General features: G+C 43.8%; 2 protein-coding genes across 4 annotated transcripts in view; one reads left to right on the forward strand and one right to left on the reverse strand.

Annotated features, from left to right (window-relative positions):
- EFTUD2 (elongation factor Tu GTP binding domain containing 2) overlaps positions 1 to 17,468 on the reverse strand; it is a 33,514-nt gene extending 16,046 nt beyond the window's left edge. Inside the window, exons 1-10 of the mRNA XM_019752300.2 lie at positions 17,335 to 17,468; positions 14,177 to 14,285; positions 8,896 to 9,061; positions 8,190 to 8,268; positions 6,895 to 6,970; positions 6,350 to 6,415; positions 5,553 to 5,588; positions 4,342 to 4,432; positions 3,452 to 3,534; positions 1,401 to 1,567 (exon numbers count right to left, since the gene is read on the reverse strand). Of these exons, the coding sequence (XP_019607859.1) occupies positions 1,401 to 1,567; positions 3,452 to 3,534; positions 4,342 to 4,432; positions 5,553 to 5,588; positions 6,350 to 6,415; positions 6,895 to 6,970; positions 8,190 to 8,268; positions 8,896 to 9,061; positions 14,177 to 14,281 (869 nt within the window). The 5' untranslated portion in view covers positions 14,282 to 14,285; positions 17,335 to 17,468. The remainder of the gene's footprint in view (positions 1 to 1,400; positions 1,568 to 3,451; positions 3,535 to 4,341; positions 4,433 to 5,552; positions 5,589 to 6,349; positions 6,416 to 6,894; positions 6,971 to 8,189; positions 8,269 to 8,895; positions 9,062 to 14,176; positions 14,286 to 17,334) is intronic.
- A 119-nt stretch (positions 17,469 to 17,587) lies between these two features.
- DNAAF19 (dynein axonemal assembly factor 19) lies at positions 17,588 to 20,878 on the forward strand. Of its 3 annotated transcripts, none has more exons than XM_019752195.2 (4): positions 17,588 to 17,699; positions 18,758 to 18,909; positions 19,307 to 19,439; positions 20,079 to 20,665. In XM_019752195.2, the coding sequence occupies exons 2-4, from the start codon at positions 18,767 to 18,769 to the stop codon at positions 20,526 to 20,528; spliced, it is 726 nt and encodes a 241-aa protein (XP_019607754.2). In that variant the 5' UTR covers positions 17,588 to 17,699; positions 18,758 to 18,766; the 3' UTR covers positions 20,529 to 20,665. The 3 variants fall into 3 exon arrangements, with proteins under 3 accessions (XP_019607754.2, XP_019607755.2, XP_019607756.2); XM_019752196.2 differs by having other exon boundaries at positions 17,683 to 17,783; positions 20,079 to 20,878; XM_019752197.2 differs by lacking the exon at positions 17,588 to 17,699 and adding an exon at positions 17,700 to 17,795.
- Positions 20,879 to 21,400: the final 522 nt, after the last annotated feature.

Below are 21,400 nucleotides of genomic sequence, written 5' to 3' on the forward strand. Positions count from 1 at the left end.
GAAATCTCACTTTTACAAATACAAACAGGCGTAAACACCAGTCTAAATGAATGAATGAATAAAAGAAAAAGCAACTTTGCTCCGACTCCCACCACCCTATTCTTCTTTATCTGTTTTGTTTGGCTTTGTTCTACAAATTTGTGTTACATTGTGTCTTAAAAACCATGCAGAAGCCAGAGCACCCCAAGTTCACTAACATTTATAAGAAAACCAGTTGTACACAGGGATCAAATCCACAGCCCTAGCTTTACTGACACATTGTTTTATGGAATTTCTTAATTTAGCAATAAGAGTACTGGCTTATAAAGAGCAGTCCCCCACCTCATTCTACCCTCCTCCCAAGTTGTGCTCTCCAGAGGCAACTGCTTTCAACTCTTTTAAAGCTGCTTTTAGAGCATTTACCTCCACATTTCTAAATAATATGTTTGTTACTATTTTTTGTTTAAAGGTTGAGATATGATTTTGTGACTTCCTATTTTGGCAGAACAGGATTTAGCTCTATTTCAAAGAAGGACTTTTAAAAGAAGCCCTTTTAAAAGAAGTTCATCATTTCATATTTCGGACTCCTGATGTTATATTGGGCTCTAGTCATTCTCAGCCCTTCCAGAGACAGGGAGAAGATACCCCTGCTGAGAATCAGTGCTGCAAACTGGAGCAGCTCCTAAATGTAAATCTGTCTCTGGCCATATAGGTACCGTCCCCAACCCTCACCTGGAGAGGTGTTCTCCCAGTAGGACGTCCTCCTCCCAGGCCCTTGGAGGGCCTTTAAGAAGTCACCCAGATAAAACTGTCTTTAAGACATATTTAACTTATTCTTCAAAGACACCTTGATACAGTATTCTAAAGTCTCCCAGCTCATACTTATTAATGTAAGCCCTTGTAAACCCCTCTGTAAAGCTGCTCTACCCACAGAAACGACAGCCAACAGTCCCTTCAATTTACTGCGTCTGTGCTAATAAGATAGCAGCTCACATTATTCACCCATCAGTTACCATTTGCTAAGCACCGTGCTAAGTATGTTATATCACATACCTATTTAATTTCTCGTAACATCTCACTGGGCAATTATTACAGAAGCAGAAACGGAGGCTCCACATGCTTAAGTAATTTGCCCCCCTTTACAGGGCTGGTACGAGGTGAAGAGGAGACTGATTCCAGAGCCCCAGGTATTGACTGCAACACTGAATCGAAGATTGGTGTTAAGTCGCACAACCGGTTAAGGCAGAGAGTTAACGAGGTCACGGCTGTGCAGTCCATCCCTGTGGAGCCATGGCAGGAGCCCCTAGCCCCGTCGCACAAGCTCAGCATGCACGCCAAGAAATCAGAGCTGTCCCCAGAGATGTTCGAGGTTCAGATGCATCAAACCCGAGTCGCTGAGGTCCCCGCCAGGCGCCCGGTACCTTATCAGCCCGTTGACCTCATCCACAATGTGGCGCAGCTTGTAGTAGGCGTCGGTGGGAGGCAGCTTCAGCTCCAGGATCAGCCGGTCGATCTTGTTGATGCACACGGTGACCGCCAGCCTCTCCTGCACCGCGTGCTTGATCAGCCGCTCTGTGTTCAGCATCACCTGAGGACCACAAGGTGGTGAGAGCGAACAAGGCACTGGCAAAGGGCTCACGATTTCAAAACAGGAAGTGCGAGGCAAAGAGGACCTGGGGAGATAGATTGCTGGGTGGAAGCAGAGGGTATCTTGCCCAAAGATACCCTTGGACTCAGGAACTTTAAGGGGGCACTTCGCAGGACCAAGGAACGAAAAAACACACTGATGACGTTGGGAGCCGTGTTCCCAGGGGCTAGAGAAGGAACAGAGGAAGGCTGAGGAAGAGCGTATGGTGTTGAAGTGCAATTGCGGGAATTAGGAGAATGCAATGATTTCTTCTTTTTTGATTGCATTAATGATTTTTAATATGTGTAGAAACAGTTATAGCTATGCATGGGTGTATACTACCTGTGTTCAATGAAAGGACCTAGAAGCAATGCCCTCTAGTAGCAATGAACATGCGCTGAGCCCTGTTTCTAAGTACCAGTTCCCACCCTAAGGAACCAGAGCTCCTTGGAGAAATGGCTGATTCCAGGATTGGGGCAGGCAAAGTACAAGATGAATCTAGAACATCGTTTTGTGCCTAAAAGTAAGGAAGTACTCAAAAAAAGACGGGACATGTCAAAAGGACAATGAAGCCAGCCTGAAGGAGGCTGGCCAAATCTGGGATAACTAGAGCATCAAAATATAAAAGGATAGTAATGGACTATAACCCATGAGTAAAATTAAAATCTGTGTATCCAAACTGACAATAAATAAGGAAACGGGGGAGGAGGGGAAACTTCCTTACAACAGAATTCCAAACAATAAATACAAAAGGAATAACAAGAGTTAGAAAATTGCCATTTGCAACTATTATAGAAATAAGCAAGGAATGATCAATGGATAATAAAAATGGTAGGTAAAGTTTGATAAGGAATAGAATGTATAATAGACTCAAGGTATCTTCTCCACAAATTATTACAAGGGGGAAAATTGTAACTTTACAAAATAGAGACATTCTACAAAATACACAGCCTATATTCTTCATGTCAATGTCATAAGAAGACCAAGAAATGTAAAAGAACAGCTTCAATTAATTAAAAGAAACTAAAGAGACATGAAGACTAAATGCTATGCAGCATTCTGGATTAGGAAAAAAATTCTATAAAGGACATTATTAGGACTGACTGAGGTCTGTAGAAAAAGATCTGTACAAAAATATTGTATCAATGTTGAAGTGCCTGATTTTGGTAACTGTACTATGGTTATGTAAGTGAATGTTCTTGTTCTTAGGAAACATATTCTGAAATATTTACTTTCAAACGGTTCGAGGGGAAAATACACACATGTGTGAGTATGTGTGTACATGTACAGAGAGAATTACAAAGCAAATGAGGGTGAGTTCTTTGTACTGTTCTTGCAACTTTTCAGTAAATTGGAAATTATTCCCAAATGAAGTCAATTATAAAAAGGCAACTTTGGCTCCCTCTGCTGGCTATCTCAACAATGACAATATGAATGAGGTTAGTTACCTAATCTTTCAACGAAATATGAAAGACACCCTGGGCCTTTTAACTCCAATCTCTGTTCTCTTTCCCCTCTCTCTTTCCCTCCCCCCTCTCTGGTTTAGGAAAACGTATTAACATTTAAAATCCATTTATATGAATATACTCTCCTCCCACCCTTTTATTTTCACTTGTCATTTTATCTTTGTGTTTCCTGAATGACAATGAGTCCTACCACTTTGAGCTTCACTGCGTAGGGAGTAAGGGGTTCATATTGAGAACTAATTTTGAACTTCGTTTGCTGCCCTAATTTTAGAGCAGTGTGAGCCTTAAGCCCACAGACTTTCATGTTGTGTGGCTCCCAGCTCGCTTCGGGCAAACCCAACAGGGAGGAGGGGTGCTAAGGGAGTAGAGTCAGACTCACGCCCTCAGCAGCATCGATGAAAAGGACCACTCCATCTGAGATGCGCAAGCCAGCCGTGACCTCATCAGAAAAATTCACATGTCCTGTAAAGCAATTATCAACTCTGTCGTCACTCGCATGATGGCAGGATGAGGCACAATTAATTGGTAGGTGGTCTAGGGGCACTGCAAAGCATGTGAACCCCCAATATCCCCTTTTCCGTCTCCCCACAGCTCTCTGACATGTATAAAATTCCACCATTAGCGTCATAGGCTTGGATTAAACTTTTATACAGGAGGTCCCCAAACATGAAGTGTTTTACTTAGGAGGGCATACCATAATCACATTCACACACCAGCTTAGTCTAAGCAGCAGTAAGCAGAGTTCTGTGGGACAGAAGACAATTTGGAGGCAGCGGAAAGGGCAAAGGAGGGCCTGAAGCATGGGAGACAGTGCCTGCCAAAGTGCTGCTGGTGGGAGGCAGGGTGGACAGGTCTGAGGGCATCGGGCACCTGATGGGGCAAAGAAGGCCAATCTGCCAAAACCCAGACTTTCCTATTTAAAACTGCTCCAAGCTGGTCCTTTCCAAAAGATAAAAAGTCAGCCACCAGGGAAAGGAACGCTGCTCCCACTGTAACCTGTGTGTCCACCAGCAGGTGGTGTGTTGCTCCCATAGTCTCCTTCAAAAGACTCGCAGTGCTTGAGGCTGGGGACCACGTCTAACTTGCCTTTGTTACCCCAGCGTCTAGCATGGGGACTGACACAGGCTGAAGTAAATAACTGAGGAAGAGTCCCTAAAACTTGAAGATTCTAGAGTAGAGTAAAGAAAGGAGCAAAACAGAAGGCCTAGAGCATGGCGCTTGCTAATTAACTAGTCAGAAGCAAAGGATACCAAGTCAAGGAATGTCTACCTGGAGTGTCCATGATATTGAAGAGGTAAGATTTTCCTTTGGTATCTGGCAAAACCACTGTCACAGGAGTGCTTTTGATGCCAACACCTCTCTGAAAGGCACAAAAAGAGAGTGGTCAAGGCTTCTTATGCAAGAGGGGTACATTCTGCTCTTGGAGCTTGCCAGTTGCTAGTAAATTACACTGACGTCTTTCATCGTAGTGAGTGTGATTTTGATCTAGGCCTCTAACCAAGATGAAGATGAAATATCTTGGTGTTATATAGCTTTTTTGTTTTGGGGCGGGGGAGGGCGTTGGTTCAAATACAAAAGAGTAAAAACAAAAATGAACAAGAAAGCAGAACAGTATTAAACCTGAACAGAGAATCCAGGTTCCTAAAATGTTACCCTTCTCATACACTGGAAACAAAAATAATAACCAAGCATCATATAAGTAAACAGAAACATATCTGGGGCATTTTAGATTTAAAAAAATATTATAAAAGCTATAATGGAATAATTATTAAACTCTAGCCAAATAAATCTATTAAAAAACAATAGCTAACATTTGCTGATTGTTTATCATATTTCGGCACCGTTCAAAGTTTCTTTAGTTAACCATACTTATGTACTTGAGCTTTCCATGCGCTCATTCACGAAAAACAAAAACAAAAAAAGAACAGAAATAAAGAAGAGGAAAAGAGAAGGGGTTAACAGGGAGGAATAAAGATCCAGATGGAAAGAAAGAATAACCAGTCCAAATAGGAAAGACAGAGATGTATGCTTACTCCTTCATAGAGAAAGAGAAGCATGACGACAGACGGACTCATTCCCAAAGAGAAATTACTCCTGAAAGAGATCGTCATATGAAGTCATCTTACAGATTTTAAAAATGGTACCATTTAAAAAACTCATGCTGAGCTGCTGCATCACTTACAGCATACATGCAGACATCACCTTGGTATCTGCCCTATTAGGCCAAATTAAATCCAGTCAAGGATAGGAGCGTCCCCCCTTTTACCTTACAGCTTGCCTACCCAGCTCTTTTTCAAGTTATAGATCCTGGGCTGATTGAAAGAAGCAAGGAGATAAAGAGGTGAAAGTAAAAAGGGCTGGGGGGGTTGTGCGGTGCAGTGTGGACCAAAGTGTTATCATAAAGCCTTCCCTACATTCCCTACAAAACCACCACTGCTGGTCTACTGTGAGCAACATCAGATTTTCCAATGTACACGTACCTCTTGCTCTGTGAAGAGGATGTCAGTGTAGCACAGCTGAAAAAAAAGAAAAAACTGTCATTACCACCTGAATTCAGACTCCTCTCCCACACAAGCCATCAATCACTTTTCCTCACCACCTCCCAACTCAACGGTTTCTGCCTCAGGAGAAGATGGATTGAAGAGAACAGGATGTCCCTACAGAAATTCCAGACAATGAAATCAGTGCCCTCCCCGATGGAAAATGCTCCTGGATGTGTTTTTTTGGGGGTGGGGGTGGTCACTGAAGACCAGGTATAGCTGGAGAGCTAAATTATATCAAACGTGCTGAATTCTTAAGAGTGGTACAGGGAAGCATATCCAGCCTTCATGGAACCCCCGCACGTCAAAACAGTCAATCTGGCAGAGACTGAACAATTATTGCACTGAGACTTGCAGCCACACTTGGCCTCATTCACAGGCATTTAAATTTATCATGAAAACAACAAGGTCCAATTGTATTTTATTTATAGAGGAGGCATTTAATACTATGATGGGAAAGAATAGGCTATAAAAGTCAGAATATTTCAGAACAGAGGAGGGATCCCGAGTGCAGAGCAGCTCATCCCAAAATACTGCAGCTTAATATTCTCTATGCTGCTGAGAAAGTGGAAATTACTTTCTTAAAGGCTATTAATAGAGATTACAATTATGAAGTAGCACTTTGTAGACACCACTATTTATAACGAGAGCGGGAAGTTGAAAGAAGGCGAAGGAGAGACACACTCCGGTATATTCTGAATGGTTCATCCTAAACCCTCAACAGAATTTCTACTTACGTCCTGGTCATAGCGCTTTCTGATTTCCGGGTGAGTCTGCTCTATTAAACAATCCACGAAACACGTCTGAAAGGAAAGAGAAGATTAAGACCTGCTGACCACAGAGGAAAATCTACTCTCCTCTCCCCCAGCTCCTAATACACGACATCACTTAGGGATACGGAGAGGAAGAGAACAGGAGGATTATGGGACAGCAAAGGATTAACACTGAAGCCACAGAACTATTTTCAAATGAAAAATGAAATCTTTCTTGGACAAGCACCTTCAGGGAAACGAAAACATAAAATCAGAGTAAAGTTCAATTTCCCCTCCTCTGTCCAGAGGCAGACCCAAGGCTCAGGCCTGCCAGTGGCTTCGTACCAGGCTCCATCTGCTGCTCAGGACATGTGAGAATTTCCCAAGGAGGTTTCGCAATAAACATGGAAGCCCCCAGATTCAGGAAGTCCAGCCCTATGATCTCAATCCCCAACCTGTGACTCTGAGGGCTAAAGAAATGAGCAGGAACAAAGAGAAACCCTGTTCCAAGTAGCCAAAAGCTTTCTCACCTTGCCATGATGGAGATGGCCACAAAGGGTCACATTTCTGATGAGCTCGGAGTTATCCATCAGATCTGCCAAGAAACTGAAAGGAGAAAGGAGAAGAGAAAAGGGACTTTGGCAAAAGTTTTCAAATGTGGAGTGGTGCAAAGGTGTTTTAGGTATTTGGGGCCAGGAACAACTTTTAGACCATCAGGAGACTGACTGCTCAGAGGCAGATGTGAATTTCTCCATCTACATAGTTCTGGCTTTGGGAATCAAACAGACTTATCCATGAGGTGACACAACCGGTGAAATGTTGTAAGGATTTCAATAGTAAAATAATGAGATTTAAAAGGCAAGGAAGAAGAAAAACAAAACCAAATACCAGAACTTGTGTAAAGTACTGTCCCTTTCAAAATCTTTAGGCTGAAAGCTACCCATCTATTTTATTGGTGCCGGGGGACTTAAGATCACTTTGGGAGCCTCTCTTTTGAAACTGCTACCAGAGCTAGTAAACAATGAATTAACAAGGCTGAGCAGAGGGCTTCCATCTTGACCAAAACCAGCACTGTCTTTCTTGCTTATCGCCCATATTACTTATGGCCAGTAGCCTTCAGATGATGTTGGCTCACCAAAAAAATCAAGTCTGCTTTCATAGACTGGCATCACCACTGAGAACACAAAGAAATATGAAGCAAGTTCTGAAGATAACTGAAAAGTTGTTTCAAAAATGTGGGAATGATGGCAGGTGAGCTGACCATTTCAGAAGGGACCCCACTCTTTTGGACAGACAAGATGACAACGTGGTTAAAAAAACCCCAATAATTTCCTTATCCAATAATGAGAGTCACAAGACCTTCGATATATGAGTGCATTTCATCAGCGAAAATAGTTTCAAAAATAATTTGCTGTATGAAGAATCTAAATTATTCTGTGCATTATCTACCTACTTATGAACTCCTTTTCAAAATAGAGCTGTTATGTTCCCACAACACTTAGCAATTCTACCGAATGAAAATAGGCTCCCACGCCCAACGTGGACAACTGTAATACCTAATAATCTCTGCCTCAAAGGCTGGCTGTCAATACCAAACTGAAAGTTTGGAAGAAAACAGCTGAGGTCTGGATGAGAGCCAAGAGAGACGTTAAGACTGAACCTGAGTATCCCAGTAATTACATAAACTGAAGGAAAATGTTGGCAAACTTGAGAGGTTTTGCTTTTGCAATTCACTGGCCACTTCAACCACAAACCACCTCCTCCCCCCATGAAGAAATGAACCCACACTACTCATGCAGAGAGGCCGGAAGACCTTATAACTTACTCCATTTCATAAACCGTGACAGGTAATGTCTGCTCCATCAGAGTGAATTTCTTGGTTTTCACTGGCTTAATAATGGGTTCTGGGGGGGAAAAAAGGCAGTGAAGTGCAAGTAGGCAGAAAACATAAAAATACAGAGCTCTGTTCTCTTAGATCAAGCTTTCAGAAAGTATGATACACGACATCGATTTATGTTGTGCTCAACAATCCCTTATGTTGAGCAAGTTCTGGGAATGCTGTTTTGCACAAGACAGTGAAGGATCTTGAACCATGGGCTGAAGCGTTCGGACTTCATTTTGCAGGAGGTGGGGAGAGGAACCGGATAACGGTTGAGGTCAATGTCAGTTCACAATCCCTCCTTGCATTTATAAAATGCAACTACTTTGAAAATCAGCATTGTGAGGACTGGTTAGAGGAGTTGGGATTATTTGGTGGATGGAAAACGTATCAGACCAGAGGGAGAACTTAAAAACAGTCTTCAAGCACCTAAACAGACATTAGATAAAGAAAGAACTCCTACTTGCTTAATAACAAGTGTCAAGTTTTACTAAATATTAAAACAGGGTCAACTGAATCTCAATCCACAAATAGGATTTGTCAGTAGTAAAGAAAAACGAATCGGTTCCTTCACTGTACTTTCACGACTGCTGATGGCTATGAGACGTCCTAGTCTCAATTTCCGCTCTGAAGCCAGCGCCTCCCGACTTACCTGTGAGAGGCTGGGTGTCCTCCTCCTGAACTATGGTCTCCACCTCGGGCCCATACACCTCTTCCGCCGTGGGGTAGTACTTCTTGTCCTCGTGCAGCACCACCTCCATCCCAGGGTGATCTTCATCGTGGTCACCTACCTCATCGTCGTCGTCGTCGTCATCCATCTAAAAGCAAGAGAGGGAAGGAGTCGTAAGAGGCAAGCGCTTTTCCTGCTCCATGACTGACCACACTACACGCGGTAAGAGCAAGGACCTCACGTGTGACAGCTTCTGGTTTGAGTTCCGTGCACAGAGTCACCAGCGCAGGTTCTACACTTGCGTGATCCTTCACAGAGAGAAGACTGGCTATAAGCCATGGCTACAGATGCCTCTCATGCAAACTAGCCCCCTCCTAAACGTGGGCCACTGGTCACAAGTGGATAAGATGGGAGAAAACAAATGGCTTGTCACAACACACCCTTTTAAGGGAAAAAATAACTTCTTCCAAGGACAGAAACCAGGAACCAGAGTCCCATATCTTTAAATTTTTCACTTAGATTCACAGGACTGTTTTTGAAAAACACTTTTCTGACAGAAATAAGTTGGTGAGGAAGTGGAGAAACTGGAACCCTCATAAACTGCTGGTAGGAATGTAAAATGGTGCAGCCACTTCAGAAAACAGTTTGGCAGCTCCTCAAAATGTTAAACACAGAGTTGCATGTGACCCAGCGATTTCATTCCTAGGTACATACCCAAGACACAGGAAAACTTTTCACACAAAAACTTACAAAGAAATTGTTCATAGCAACATTGTTCATAATAGTCAAAAAGTGAAAACAACCCAAATGTCAATCAGCTGATGAATGGATAAAAAAAATGTGGTATATTGATACAATGGAACATTTGACAATAAAAAGAAATACTTCTACATGCTACAACATCAATGAACCTTGAAACATTATGCTAAGTGAAAGAAACCAGACATAAAAGACCACAGATTGCACAATTCCATTTATAGAAAATGTCCAGAATAAGCAAATCTAGAGATAGAAAGTAGACTAGTGGTTGCCTAGGGCTGGGGGAGATGGGAGAATTGGAGGCAATGGTTAAAAGGCATGGGATTTCTTTCTGGGATGTTGGAAATATTCTAAAATTGGTTGTGATGATGGTTGCACAACTCTAAAAATAATAAAAGCCAGTGAAATGTACACGTTCAATGAAGGATGTGTCCATAAACCTTCACATCATTTACAGGTATGTGAATTCTGTATCACTAAACCTGTTAAAAATAACTTTGTCACACAGGTAATTAGAAAACAGACAAGCCAAGCAAACAAATCTACAATACATACATTTATACCCTCCACTTTCTGATGACTGTGATCTACCACATACCACAACTTACTTAATCCCTTACTTCCTAACGTAGAGGTGGTTTCTAATTTCTAGCCTGTAAACATCAATCCTCTTGGCTCAGGGCCTGCACATTTGTTGTTTCAATCAACAGCAAATGAACCACTTTTTGTACACCCATCTTTGTGAACATCATTTTTGCCTGTAGGAAAAATTCCAAAAGCAAAACTGCTGGTAGAAAACGGTAGCATACTTCAGAGCTTTGAGATGCATTTCTGCTTTGCAGAAATGCCCTATCAAGGCACTCACGTGGGTAGCGCATGACAGACAGCACACTTTGGAGCAAAAGGACAGAAGTGGGTTTCAAGAAAACGGGAGGAGAGGATTTGGAGACAGCAAGTATCAACAACTCGTTTGAGCTGTGCTGCACTAGGAGGCAGGGAAATGTGAGGTAACTGAAGGGGGATATGGGGTCGAGAGAGGATTTTAAGATGAAATCACAGCCTGTCTGTATGTTGATGGGGACGATCTACCAGAGGGAAAACTGGTGATGCAGGAGAGAGGGCAGTCTTGCTGGGGGGGGGGGGGGGGGGGGAACGTCTTGAGTAGGTGAGGCGGGACAGCATGAACAAATCATCCATAAGAACAGGAGGGACGGCATGTGGCACAGACGCAAAGGTGGGTAGATGGAGTGGTGGGAGCTTGTTTTCCTTCACACAAATTCCAGCATGTCAACTTCTTTCTTAAAAAGAACACAAAACCCTCCAGGGGTGAGCCGACTGGCTACCTCCTGCCATCTTTACACTCTACTTCTATAATACCTAGTAATGTGGCCTAACATTACATTAGCTCTTTTGACAGCCATACATATTCTGCTGGTGGTGCCTCCAAAATACCATCAAGCAAGTTCCTCCTGCCCTCCACCCCCAATGCTAGATGTATTTTGAATCTCAGTGTAGGATTTTACGTAATAATTTCCAACTACTTGTAATTATTTCTACCTGAGTGTCCTGACAGTAGCTCAAGCTTGACAAGTCAGAAATAAAACTAAACAAGCATCTTTTTATCATTTCCCTTTTTCTGCTTTAACCGGTGTTCATCTGGTCATCCAGTTCTCCTCATTCTTTCTCCCCAAACATTCAAACAGTGGCCCAGCTCTATATCTCTGCATCCTTCCACTGTGAAAAACTTCTGCAGGCCTCCCAACCCTCCCTACCTCCCAGCGTCTTGCTTTGATCCCGTCACCCCTTACTCCCAGTTTTCTATTCAAGGCCTTCATGAGCCTGGCCCCTCCTCCTCTGCTTCACACCCAGTTGTCTTCCAGGGACTGGCCTTTGGCAATCAGGAGAAATCATTTCCTCTTAACACACAACCTCTGGGCTCCTGCTCACAGCAATCCTTTCTAGAATGCCCTTCCTTCTTTTCTGTCTCCATTACCAAAATTCTGTGCGCCTCTCTACTATTATATACCTCAATAAATTTTTTCTTTCTTTTTTTTTTAGATCTGTGCATCCCAGGTGGAGTAGGAGGCTATAGGAACTCTTATTCTGCTAGGAGTATGGAGTGCAGCCATGCTGAAGAGTAACCTGACAGTACTTACTATAAACACATTAACAAAATATAGACACATTAAATATATATATGATCCTATGATTGGCAACTTTGCTTTTGGAAACATAATGCAAAGAAATTTCGACATGGTGTATTAAAGTGAGAATATTCACTGCAGTATTACTTGTGTTGCAGGAAGGCTGATGGCAGGTAACCTGGATGCCCATCACCCAGTAATACACACCAGGGAGAACCGAGCAGCAATCAGATATGCCACAGACTAGACATACGCACAGCAAGAGATGGATCCTAAAATGCATCCCTCATCACAGGCTGAGCGGCAAAAGGAAGAAACAGAATGATGCAGATAGCACGGTACCATTTACTTAAATTAACATATGCACGCAATGCAACTCTACACATTTTGTGACTCATACAACCAAAAAGCATACATATACTAGATCAATTACTATGGCAACAGGTATGAGAATGAGATAAAAAGTAATTAATGGGTTAATTAAATAAGAGCAGAGCCTTGCACCAGCAATAGAAGCATGAACTAGAATATGGTTAACTATGCCTTCTGTACTGAGGTGAAAGCACTCACACAGCCTAACCATTCTTTGCTGTTGTTAACAACCTTCGTGAGACGTAATTCACATTCCACACAATTCACCCATTGTTCAGGTCTACTTTGAATGTGACTTCCTCAGATATGCTTGGTCCTTCCAGCCAGGAAGAATCCTTCCTTACATACTGTTACTATGGACATAAGTTAATATGACTTAAATGGCACTTGTCCTTCCCTGTCTCATATTATAAATTTGTTTGTAGGCATTTCATCTCCCCTTGCAAGCAGTAGGTTCCTGGAGGGCAGGGATAATGACTTGGCTCTCTGAATCATGATTCCTTGCAAATAATAAGTGCTCTATAAATACTTAAAGAATTCTTGGGCTTTCTTTAGCCTGAAATTCAAGTTTGTTGGGATCATTTTGAAGTTAGATTCTGTTATCCAATACATTAGCTTATGAGATGTGCAAAATTTATAAACCTCTCTTCTCTATCTTCACCTAAGTTACTGACAAAAAGGTTAAAAAGAATGGGACCAAGCATGGATGCTTGGGACATATCACAAGAGCTCTGGAGTTGACCCATTAATCAAAACTCTTTGGGTCGTATTGTTCAATGGCTGTGACTGCTCCTCGTATTATGAGTCAGACCATATCTTTCCCCAAGGACACGCGTTACAGTGGTTACCTTGAGGAGAGTGAAATGGAACAAGAATCAAGGAATACTTTCTATTATTTGGTTTGAATGAGAATATATTCATGAATTACTGTACAATGAAAAGGAAAATCTCTTAAAAATAATATTTTAAAAAAGAAAATTGGTTTATAAGAAAAACAAGACTTCAAATGCCTTGCCCAAATCAAGATACATAATCTCCACAGCGTAACCCTGACCTGTAGCTCAACCTAGTCATCTTAGCAGGAGGACGTTTTTGTAAAACTCATACAAGCTTCCTAAGTGTTCAATGTCGTCTGTTTTAAATTTCCTTCCATCGCTTCTCAGCCTTTTGGCTAAGATCAAGTGTAAATTTCCTTCCATAATTTTTACCATGAATGCACATCTTACTTCCTGGCCTGCAGTTTCTGAAATGCAGTACCTTATCTCCATCTTCAAAAAGTAGTATGAGTTGCCCGATTCACTTTCTAAGACCACAGCCAGTCCCCAGTTTCTTAAAGATGACCACAGCGGCTCTCAGTTTACCTCTGCAAGGTCTCCCCCACCACCCCACCCATGACCTAATGCACGTGGACCGGGAGACTTGAACACACCTAAGGGCGCAAGATGGTCTCTTTTCACCTCACCTACGATTTCAATTGTCTGTTTCCAGTGTTTACTCTATTTGTTCTAGTTTGAAGGATATTCTCCCTAATGGAGAAGACAGATGGCAGCCAGGACTTCTGTTCTGCTTCCCTGTTTTGTTAATGTCATACCTCCATCGATAAGCAGTGGGCCTACTTCTTGTTCTGAACAAGGGCTAAAATATAAAAACCAGTTTTGGTGTCTTGCAAGCCTCAGACCATTCTGGACTTTCCTCCATAGCTCTCCTGTCATAGGAATGGGAGTCAAGGGAATCTGCACCTTCTCTTTCTATGGCTTTCGTTCATTTCTCAAAAACCTGAGCTTCTGTGGGAGTTCCCAGTGCAGCCGCGCTTGGAAAAGGTGATGACCTTTTATTTCCTTTTGAAACTTCAGTCGCTATGTTTTCTTAGGAGCAGAAACAGGGCAATGTTAGAGACGTACACAGGTATTATGGGGGCACAGAGGGTTCAGTACATTATTGCTTTTTAAGAAAAGAGACAGAAAAAAGAAGCAATATATTTGTCTTACCTCGTCAAGATCTTTGGTCTCTCTGCCCAATTCATCATCATCTTCATCAGAATCCAGCTCTGGTCCAATATAATTCCCAAACTCATCATACAAGTCAGTATCCATGATGCTAAAATTCAAGAAGAGGAGTTAGCTTCCGGCAAGGTAATCGAGGCCTTGAGGACACGGTCACCTTTCTAGCCTTATATTGACCGTATCTCTTCACACATCTCCTCTCCAGTTACACAAACCTACTGACTGCTCCCCCTGAAGATCTGTACTTTCCCCTCCTCTCTCTTCTACTCATTGTCAACTCTTCTTCCATTTTTTAAAATACGCTTCTTCCACTTTTTTAAATAATAATTTTTAATTTTAAAATAATTTAATACGAGAAAGTTGCAAAAATAGAAAAAATAACTTTATTTTTCTGAAGTTATTTGAGAATAAGTTGCTGACACAACGCCTCATTACCCCAATACTTTAGTGCAGGAGTTGGCATATTATAGCCTGTGGCTAAATCTGGCCTGTTGCCTGATCTTACAAGCCCCCAAGCTAAGAATGCCTTTTACATTTTTAAATAGTTGGAAAATGAAAAAATTTTTTCATGATACATGAAAATCCATTGTACGAAATTCAAATTTCAGTTTCTACATGGGAACACCGTGACGCTCATTCATTTATATTGTCTACGGCTGCTTTCACACTGTAACGGCAGAGTTGAGTAGCTGCAACTGAGCCCATATGGCCCAGAAAGCCTGAAATATTTACTTTAGAAAAGGTTTGCCAACCGCTGCTTCCGTGTGTGTGATTCCTACCAACAAGGACACTTTCCTACATCATCACAATACAACCATCAAAATCAGAAAATTAATATTGACACATTACCACCACCTAATCCACCGACCCCAGTCAAGCTTCACAAACTGTTCCAATAATGTCCTGCACAGCAAAGGATCCCACCCAGGATTGCACGTTTGCATTTAGTTGTCACATCTTTAGCTTCTTTCGCTCTGGGACAGCTCCTCAGTCTTTCCTTGACTTTTATGACTTGACACTTTTGAAGATTACAGGTTAGTGAGTTTGTAGAATGTTCCTTGAGTTTGTCTGATGCTTCCTCATGATTAGATTCAAGTTACGCATTTCTGGCAGAAATATCACAGAAGTGATGCTGTGTTCTTTTTAGTGATCTCCTAGTATCACGTGGTACATGATTTTAACTTGTCCCATTAGTGGTGACGTTAACTTAATCATTTGATTACAGCGGTGTCTGCCAGGTTTTTCTATTGGAAAGTTACTTGTTTTCTCTTTGCAATGAGTAAGTATTTTGTGGGTTTTCTCCACTTCAATTGCTGAAATTCTATTCAAAGTTCCAATGCCACCTCCTTCAAGCTTTCCTAGATCCCCAATCTCTCACTCCCCTATGCTGCTACAGCCTTCTGTACCTTTATCAGCATTTAATGGTTTGGAGTGGTAGTTACCTGTACCAATTACCCTCAGCAACAACTCTACAGCTTACAAGTAATAAACCCTGAGCAAGGGTTAAGGACCTGGGCTCTGGAATGGGAAAACCTGGATCTGAAACTTTGTCACTTAACAACTATGTAACTTCAGGTAAGTTACTTCACCTCTTTAAACCTGTTTCCTGAACTGGAAAATGGAGTGACTAACTCCCATTGCATGAAAGGTTGTGAGAATTAAACAAAATAGTCTCTGTAAAGAATTTATCCGAGTCCCAGGCTCAATAAATGTTAGTTAGCATTATTTTTGGCCATTCTTAAACACAGGAATCCCGTGTTCCGTGTGCCCACTGGCCAACGCACCTTGCAGAAGTAGGAACGGAATAAATGTTAAGTGAATGCAACGTTTAATTTTGAGATACTGTTATTTCTTACACTAAGTTAATTCCTCCACCTCCCTCAATGCCACCTGTTGAGTGCTGGTTGTAGATAAAATAGAGAATTAAGAGATCCAAGGACTAGTACCGTGTTTCCCCGAAAATAAGACCTAGCCGGACCATCAGCTCTAATGCGTTTTTTGGAGCCAAAATTAATATAAGACCCAGTCTTATTTTACTATATACTTATTTACTTACAGTAAAATAAGACCGGGTCTTATCTAATATAAGGTCTTATATATAAGGTCTTATACATAATATAAGGTCTTATATTAATTTTTGCTCCAAAAGATGCATTAGAGCTGATGGTCTGGCTAGGTCTTATTTTCGGGGAAACATAGTAATTAAATGTAAATTATTATGGAAACTTCCACGTGCATAGAGATTCTTTTTACTCCCAAAGAGCTGTCACATCTGTGCTCATTTCATTCTCCCAAGATTCATGAAGTGACTGAAGAAATTTTTATAGACGGCTGTTCCAGGGACAAACCAAGCTCACTCTGCTTCAGGGCCATTGTACTTCCTCTTACTCTTCCTAAATGCTCTTGCTTTGGATATTTATACCTTGTTCCTTCATGTCACTCAGATCTCTACTAAAATGACACCTTCTCTGAGAAACCTTCCCTTGCCACTCTACAAAAGTCCCCCATACACACTCTCCAACTCCCACCTTTACTGTTTTATTATTATTAACATTTATCACTACCTGAGATATAGCTAGTCACGTGTTTAACGTCATCTCTCCAACTACAATTTAAGTGAGGACTGTTTTTCCCCCCTTCCTTCACTTAGAACGGTGTCTGGCACAAAACAGGGCCTCAATATTTGTTGAGTGAATGAATGACTCCAGCAAAGCACAGAGAAGGTAGCTGACTTGCCCACAGGTGCACAAAACTAGTGACTTGCGGTACCAAACTTCATTGCAGCTTCCCGCTACAATGCAGGCTCTCAAAGGAATACAGAATAAGGACGGAGGGAGCTGGGCAAAGGAGTGAAGAAGGCACGGATGGAAGCGGGAGTGAAAGAGGGGGGCTGAACAGTGAGAACGACCCCTGCCCAGGTTAGGGATTTTACGGATGGACTACACCGAGGGAACCCCGGGATCTGAGTGTGTGTGTTGGGGAGAAGGTGTCTTTCATTCCCTTTCCCGCTCCACGCCTCAATTTACCGATCTGTAAAGTGAAAGGGGCAGATAGCATATAACACCTCCTCCAGATCTGACATTATTTAATTTCCCATGCCACCCGGAGCAACCTCCCCACGCCGTTGACCGACGCCAGCTCACCTCCCGCCTGCTCAGCCCACAGCTCCCGGTAGGCCGCTGGAGACCGCGCTTCCGCCTCACACGGCCGCACCGCCTGAGCCCGCGGTCCGGAAGGACCCCGAGGACGCCGCGGTCGCGTTTCTGCCGCGGAGGACAGCCCTCTGCCTGAGGACCAGCTCGGAGGAAGGCCGACCGCGGACACAGGAACTGGCAAGGGGGACTTGTGGATCCTCAAACCAAGGCGTGAGCTTTTCCAAATTGAATGAGGCTTGAGGAGGCTTGAATCTGATCAGGCGCCTCGGGACCATCCTGAACGGGGGCCTTCAGGTCGATCACGTGGGCAGACTGTTGGAGCAGTTGCTGGGCAACCGCAGCTGCTGCGTGTGGTAGGCTAAGCTACCGTGTTCCCGGCGTATCTGGGGATCCCCAAAGAAAGCAAGGGAACCAAAGCCAGGGCTGCTGGGGTGAAGGTCAGAGGGGCGGTAGGCTTAGTTGTTCTATTTATTCAATGACCTGGTAGGGCTCAGAAGTGGACAGGAGCCGGACACTTGAGTTCAGTTCCCGGCCATCCAGCCCCCTTCTTGGTGTTCAGCTTACCCACGTTGAGGTGCAAGGGGAGGAGTGTGGGGTTGGTTGAAGACCTCCCGGCTCCTTGTCCTAAGGCTCTTGATGACTCCACCACAAAATCTAGCTCAATGCACCAGGAGTCTGAGGTTCAAAGGGGTCTCACAGCAAGCAAACGCCAGAGCCAAGACTAGAACCCATTTAGGTGATCTCCCTATAGAACGGATCAATCAGCCTCAGATACGCGGAGACTGCAGAAGTACAGTGATAGAACTAAAGAGGTCGCCCAAATATCTAGGGTCCTGTGATCCAGTCCTGGGCTGGATAGAAAGATTTGGGGACAGGGATCATTCAGCCCCTTCCCCTGCCACTTCTACTTGTTTTCCTGCTCAGTCCTTGCATCTGGCTTGGGTGAAAAATATCCTTCCCCATTAAAGACATTTAATTATGGATGAAATTTTATCCCTGGGCTCAAGAGTAGCTAACAATAGTTCTGCTTTTGTGCGAGGTCTTCTTTCGTAATTGCTATAGAGTGAGACCATGTGGAAGAGTGAAGGGACTGAATTTTGAGATCCAAATGCTTCCTCAGCTGAAGCACCAATAATAAAATATTTTTAGAGGCAGAGGACAAAATTAACATTGGGCTCCAAATTGAAAGTCAGGACTCTATTCTATTTTGAGTGACAACACGTCTTAAGTTCTCACTGTGTAAGTCAGCTCCGCTCACTAGAGAATCAGATTTTTGTAACACCCCCCAACGTAAGTGACAAGATATCCAGAGTGGTTTTTGGTCATTTTGTGGCCTGGCAAAGAATCCAGATGCACACTCTTCCCCCTGTTATTGATCCTCCACTGATGTGCATTCCCTTTGCCTTCCCAGGCACAGGCCATGGAAAGGAATGACATCATCGACTTCAAGGCTTTGGAAAAAGAGCTGCAGGCTGCGCTCACTGCCGATGAGAAGTACACACGGGAGAATGCTGCCAAGTTACGGGCAGTGGAACAGAGGGTGGCTTCCTATGAAGAATTCAGGTTGGCTTAATGCCATTTTTCAGACCCTCCTGTTATGGTGAACTTTAGTGGATAAGGGCACGTACTTTGGTGTCAGACAATTCTGAGCTCAGTCCTGGCTCTACCCTCTGCTACCTGTGTGATCTTGTGCAAGTTATTTAACCTCTCTGCGCCTTTATGCCTCATCTGTAAAAGAGAGTAACCATTATTATGATTAAATGAGTTATTATATGTTAAGATTTTTGAGCATGATGTTTGGCACGTGGGAAGTGCTTAAAAGCTGTCAGCTATTGTTGCTGCTGTTGTTATTAACATACTGGCCTGCCAACAGATTCAGCCGATATCATGCAAAGTCCAGCCACCTCACACCCACAGACACCATTAGGTCCATCCCCTAATCTCTGTCCTTTGTCCACAGGGGTATTGTCCTTGCATCACATCTGAAGCCACTAGAACGGAAGGATAAGATAGGAGGAAAGAGGACCGTGCCTTGGAACTGTCACACTACTCAGGGAAGGACCTCCCTGGATGAAACCACTGACATCTCTCAGGTAGGTGAGGCCCAGCAGAATTCTCTGCCCTAAACCTCCAGTTCTATCATCTTACAACACGTACCTTTTCCTTATTTCTCATGTTAAACCAACAGAGGCAGGTTTCTGCCTCCAATCCCAGAAAGAAAAGCACCCAGCAGATGGTGGGGTTGAGCTGCATTGGGCAGAAAAGTCAGGAAGGTGGCCAGGCCAGGCCGGTCCCCTCCGGGCAGTCCTTTGACTTGCATGCACAGATCAGATTTGGGTTGCTCCAGGTTATATGGTGTATAGTATAATGATCCTGTGGCAGTGTTGGGAGGGCGACCCAGCCTCTCAGATCCTTAACACTCACCTTGAGGTTTTCAGTCATCCCCTCGGCCCTGCTCAGAGTAAACCCTGACTTACTCTCACATTCATCGGTAAGAAAATCCTGGTACAACTAAGAATCTCAAATCATGGCCTGGGTTCTTTGGGACCCTCTCTCCCTGTTCCACCGCTAGTTTCCCTCATCTGAGAATGAGTCCCCCAGCGACCACAGCCTTCCCGGTGCTCAGAGAGTAGTACCAGAGTGCAGGTGAAAATCCACAGGCTTCCCTCACTCTTACTGTTGCAGAACAGCTGGAAGAGCTCTAAATTCCCTTTCCTTCTTTTGTGACCTAGGAGAAAACACTCCTGCAGCCTGAGACCTCAGCAGAGTTCTACCGTGATTGGCGGCGACACTTGCGGAGTGGGCCAGAGCGCTACCAGGCCCTGCTACAGCTCGGGGGTCCCAAGCTGGGACGCCTCTTCCAGACAGATGTGGGGTTTGGACTTCTAGGGGAGCTGCTGGTGGTGCTGGCTGATCATGTGAGGCTGGCTGACCGCTCATTGGTGCTAGGGATCCTGCACAGCCTGGCCGGTACCGGGCGTTTCACCTTGAACCTGAGCCTGATGAGCCAGGTGGAGAGACAGAGCTGCAGAGGCTTGTTTCAAAAGCTGCAAGCCATGGGCGCCCCCAGGTCCGTGAAGGAGGGGCTCAGCCCGGAGGAGCGGGGTCTGGAGCAGCCTGGGGGGCTCCAGGAGGAGGAGAGGCTCCTGCAAGAGCTGCTAGGGCTGTACCAGGTGGATTGATAGGACCAGTTACCTTCAGAGGTCCCAGTGGTCGCTGGAGGCATTATTTGATTGTTGTCTTGGGGCTCTGTGGGACTGTAGTAAGAAGCCCACACCTAATTCCCTTTTCAACTTGGAATTTTCAAAGTAAAAGCCGGGATTCAATCTTTCCCTCTTCTGTAGCCCCTTGGTGGCTTGATACTCTGAACTGTGTAAGTCCACAAGATGGTCAAGGGCCCAAGAAATTAAAAGAGCTTTGCTTCCTACCCTTAGAGTCTGCCAAGCCCGTGGCCCATAGCCCTGAGAGATGGGCATGTGCCCAAACAAGTGCTGGCCACACCAGTTACAGCCTCCACCCAAAAAATGAAAAACCAAAATCATTAATCTTCCATGATAAAGAAATACTGACCTCCATAGCTCTTAACAAGACTGTTTATAACCTAAAACCAATGAATGGACATTTAAATCGACAAATGGTCACAGTCAAATGCTATCTCATCTGAGGTGCAGTATTTTTTCCCAGGGGCTGAGTTCCTGTGCAGGTTGGGCCTGGAAAAACCCCAAGCCATCAATTTAGGTCTGGCCAGCCTCCCAGGCTTCTTCAGATGGCCAGATGGGCAGGTGGGTGGGTTTCCTTTGACTCTGGGATTACCCAAAGGGAAAACCTTCCCACCAGGCAGGGAGGGCAGGTCCTGGAGCAGGGAGGCAGAGATTTCCGTCTAGCCCCTGGGCCCTGCTTCTCATTCCAGTTTCTCCTGACCCATTCTTGGGTGAGTGTCAGTGTTCTAGAAAGGAGAGAGAAGGCCAGGTTCTAGAATGGTTTTCCCTTGAGATCGCATCTGTCACATTAGAAGGGCATCTTGTACATCAGCTGGGAATCAGTTGCCTTGCCT

Source organism: Rhinolophus sinicus, linkage group LG15 (genome assembly GCF_036562045.2).
Source record: "Rhinolophus sinicus isolate RSC01 linkage group LG15, ASM3656204v1, whole genome shotgun sequence".
Classification (NCBI taxonomy): domain Eukaryota; kingdom Metazoa; phylum Chordata; class Mammalia; order Chiroptera; family Rhinolophidae; genus Rhinolophus; species Rhinolophus sinicus.

Coding starts and splice junctions, on each gene's coding strand:
- DNAAF19 (XM_019752195.2), top strand. CDS start 18,767: ATGGAAAGGAATGACATCATCGACTTCAAGGCTTTGGAAAAAGAGCTG. Junction 18,910..19,306: donor GCTTCCTATGAAGAATTCAG/GTTGGCTTAATG, acceptor CTTTGTCCACAG/GGGTATTGTCCTTGCATCAC. Junction 19,440..20,078: donor AAACCACTGACATCTCTCAG/GTAGGTGAGGCC, acceptor TTTGTGACCTAG/GAGAAAACACTCCTGCAGCC.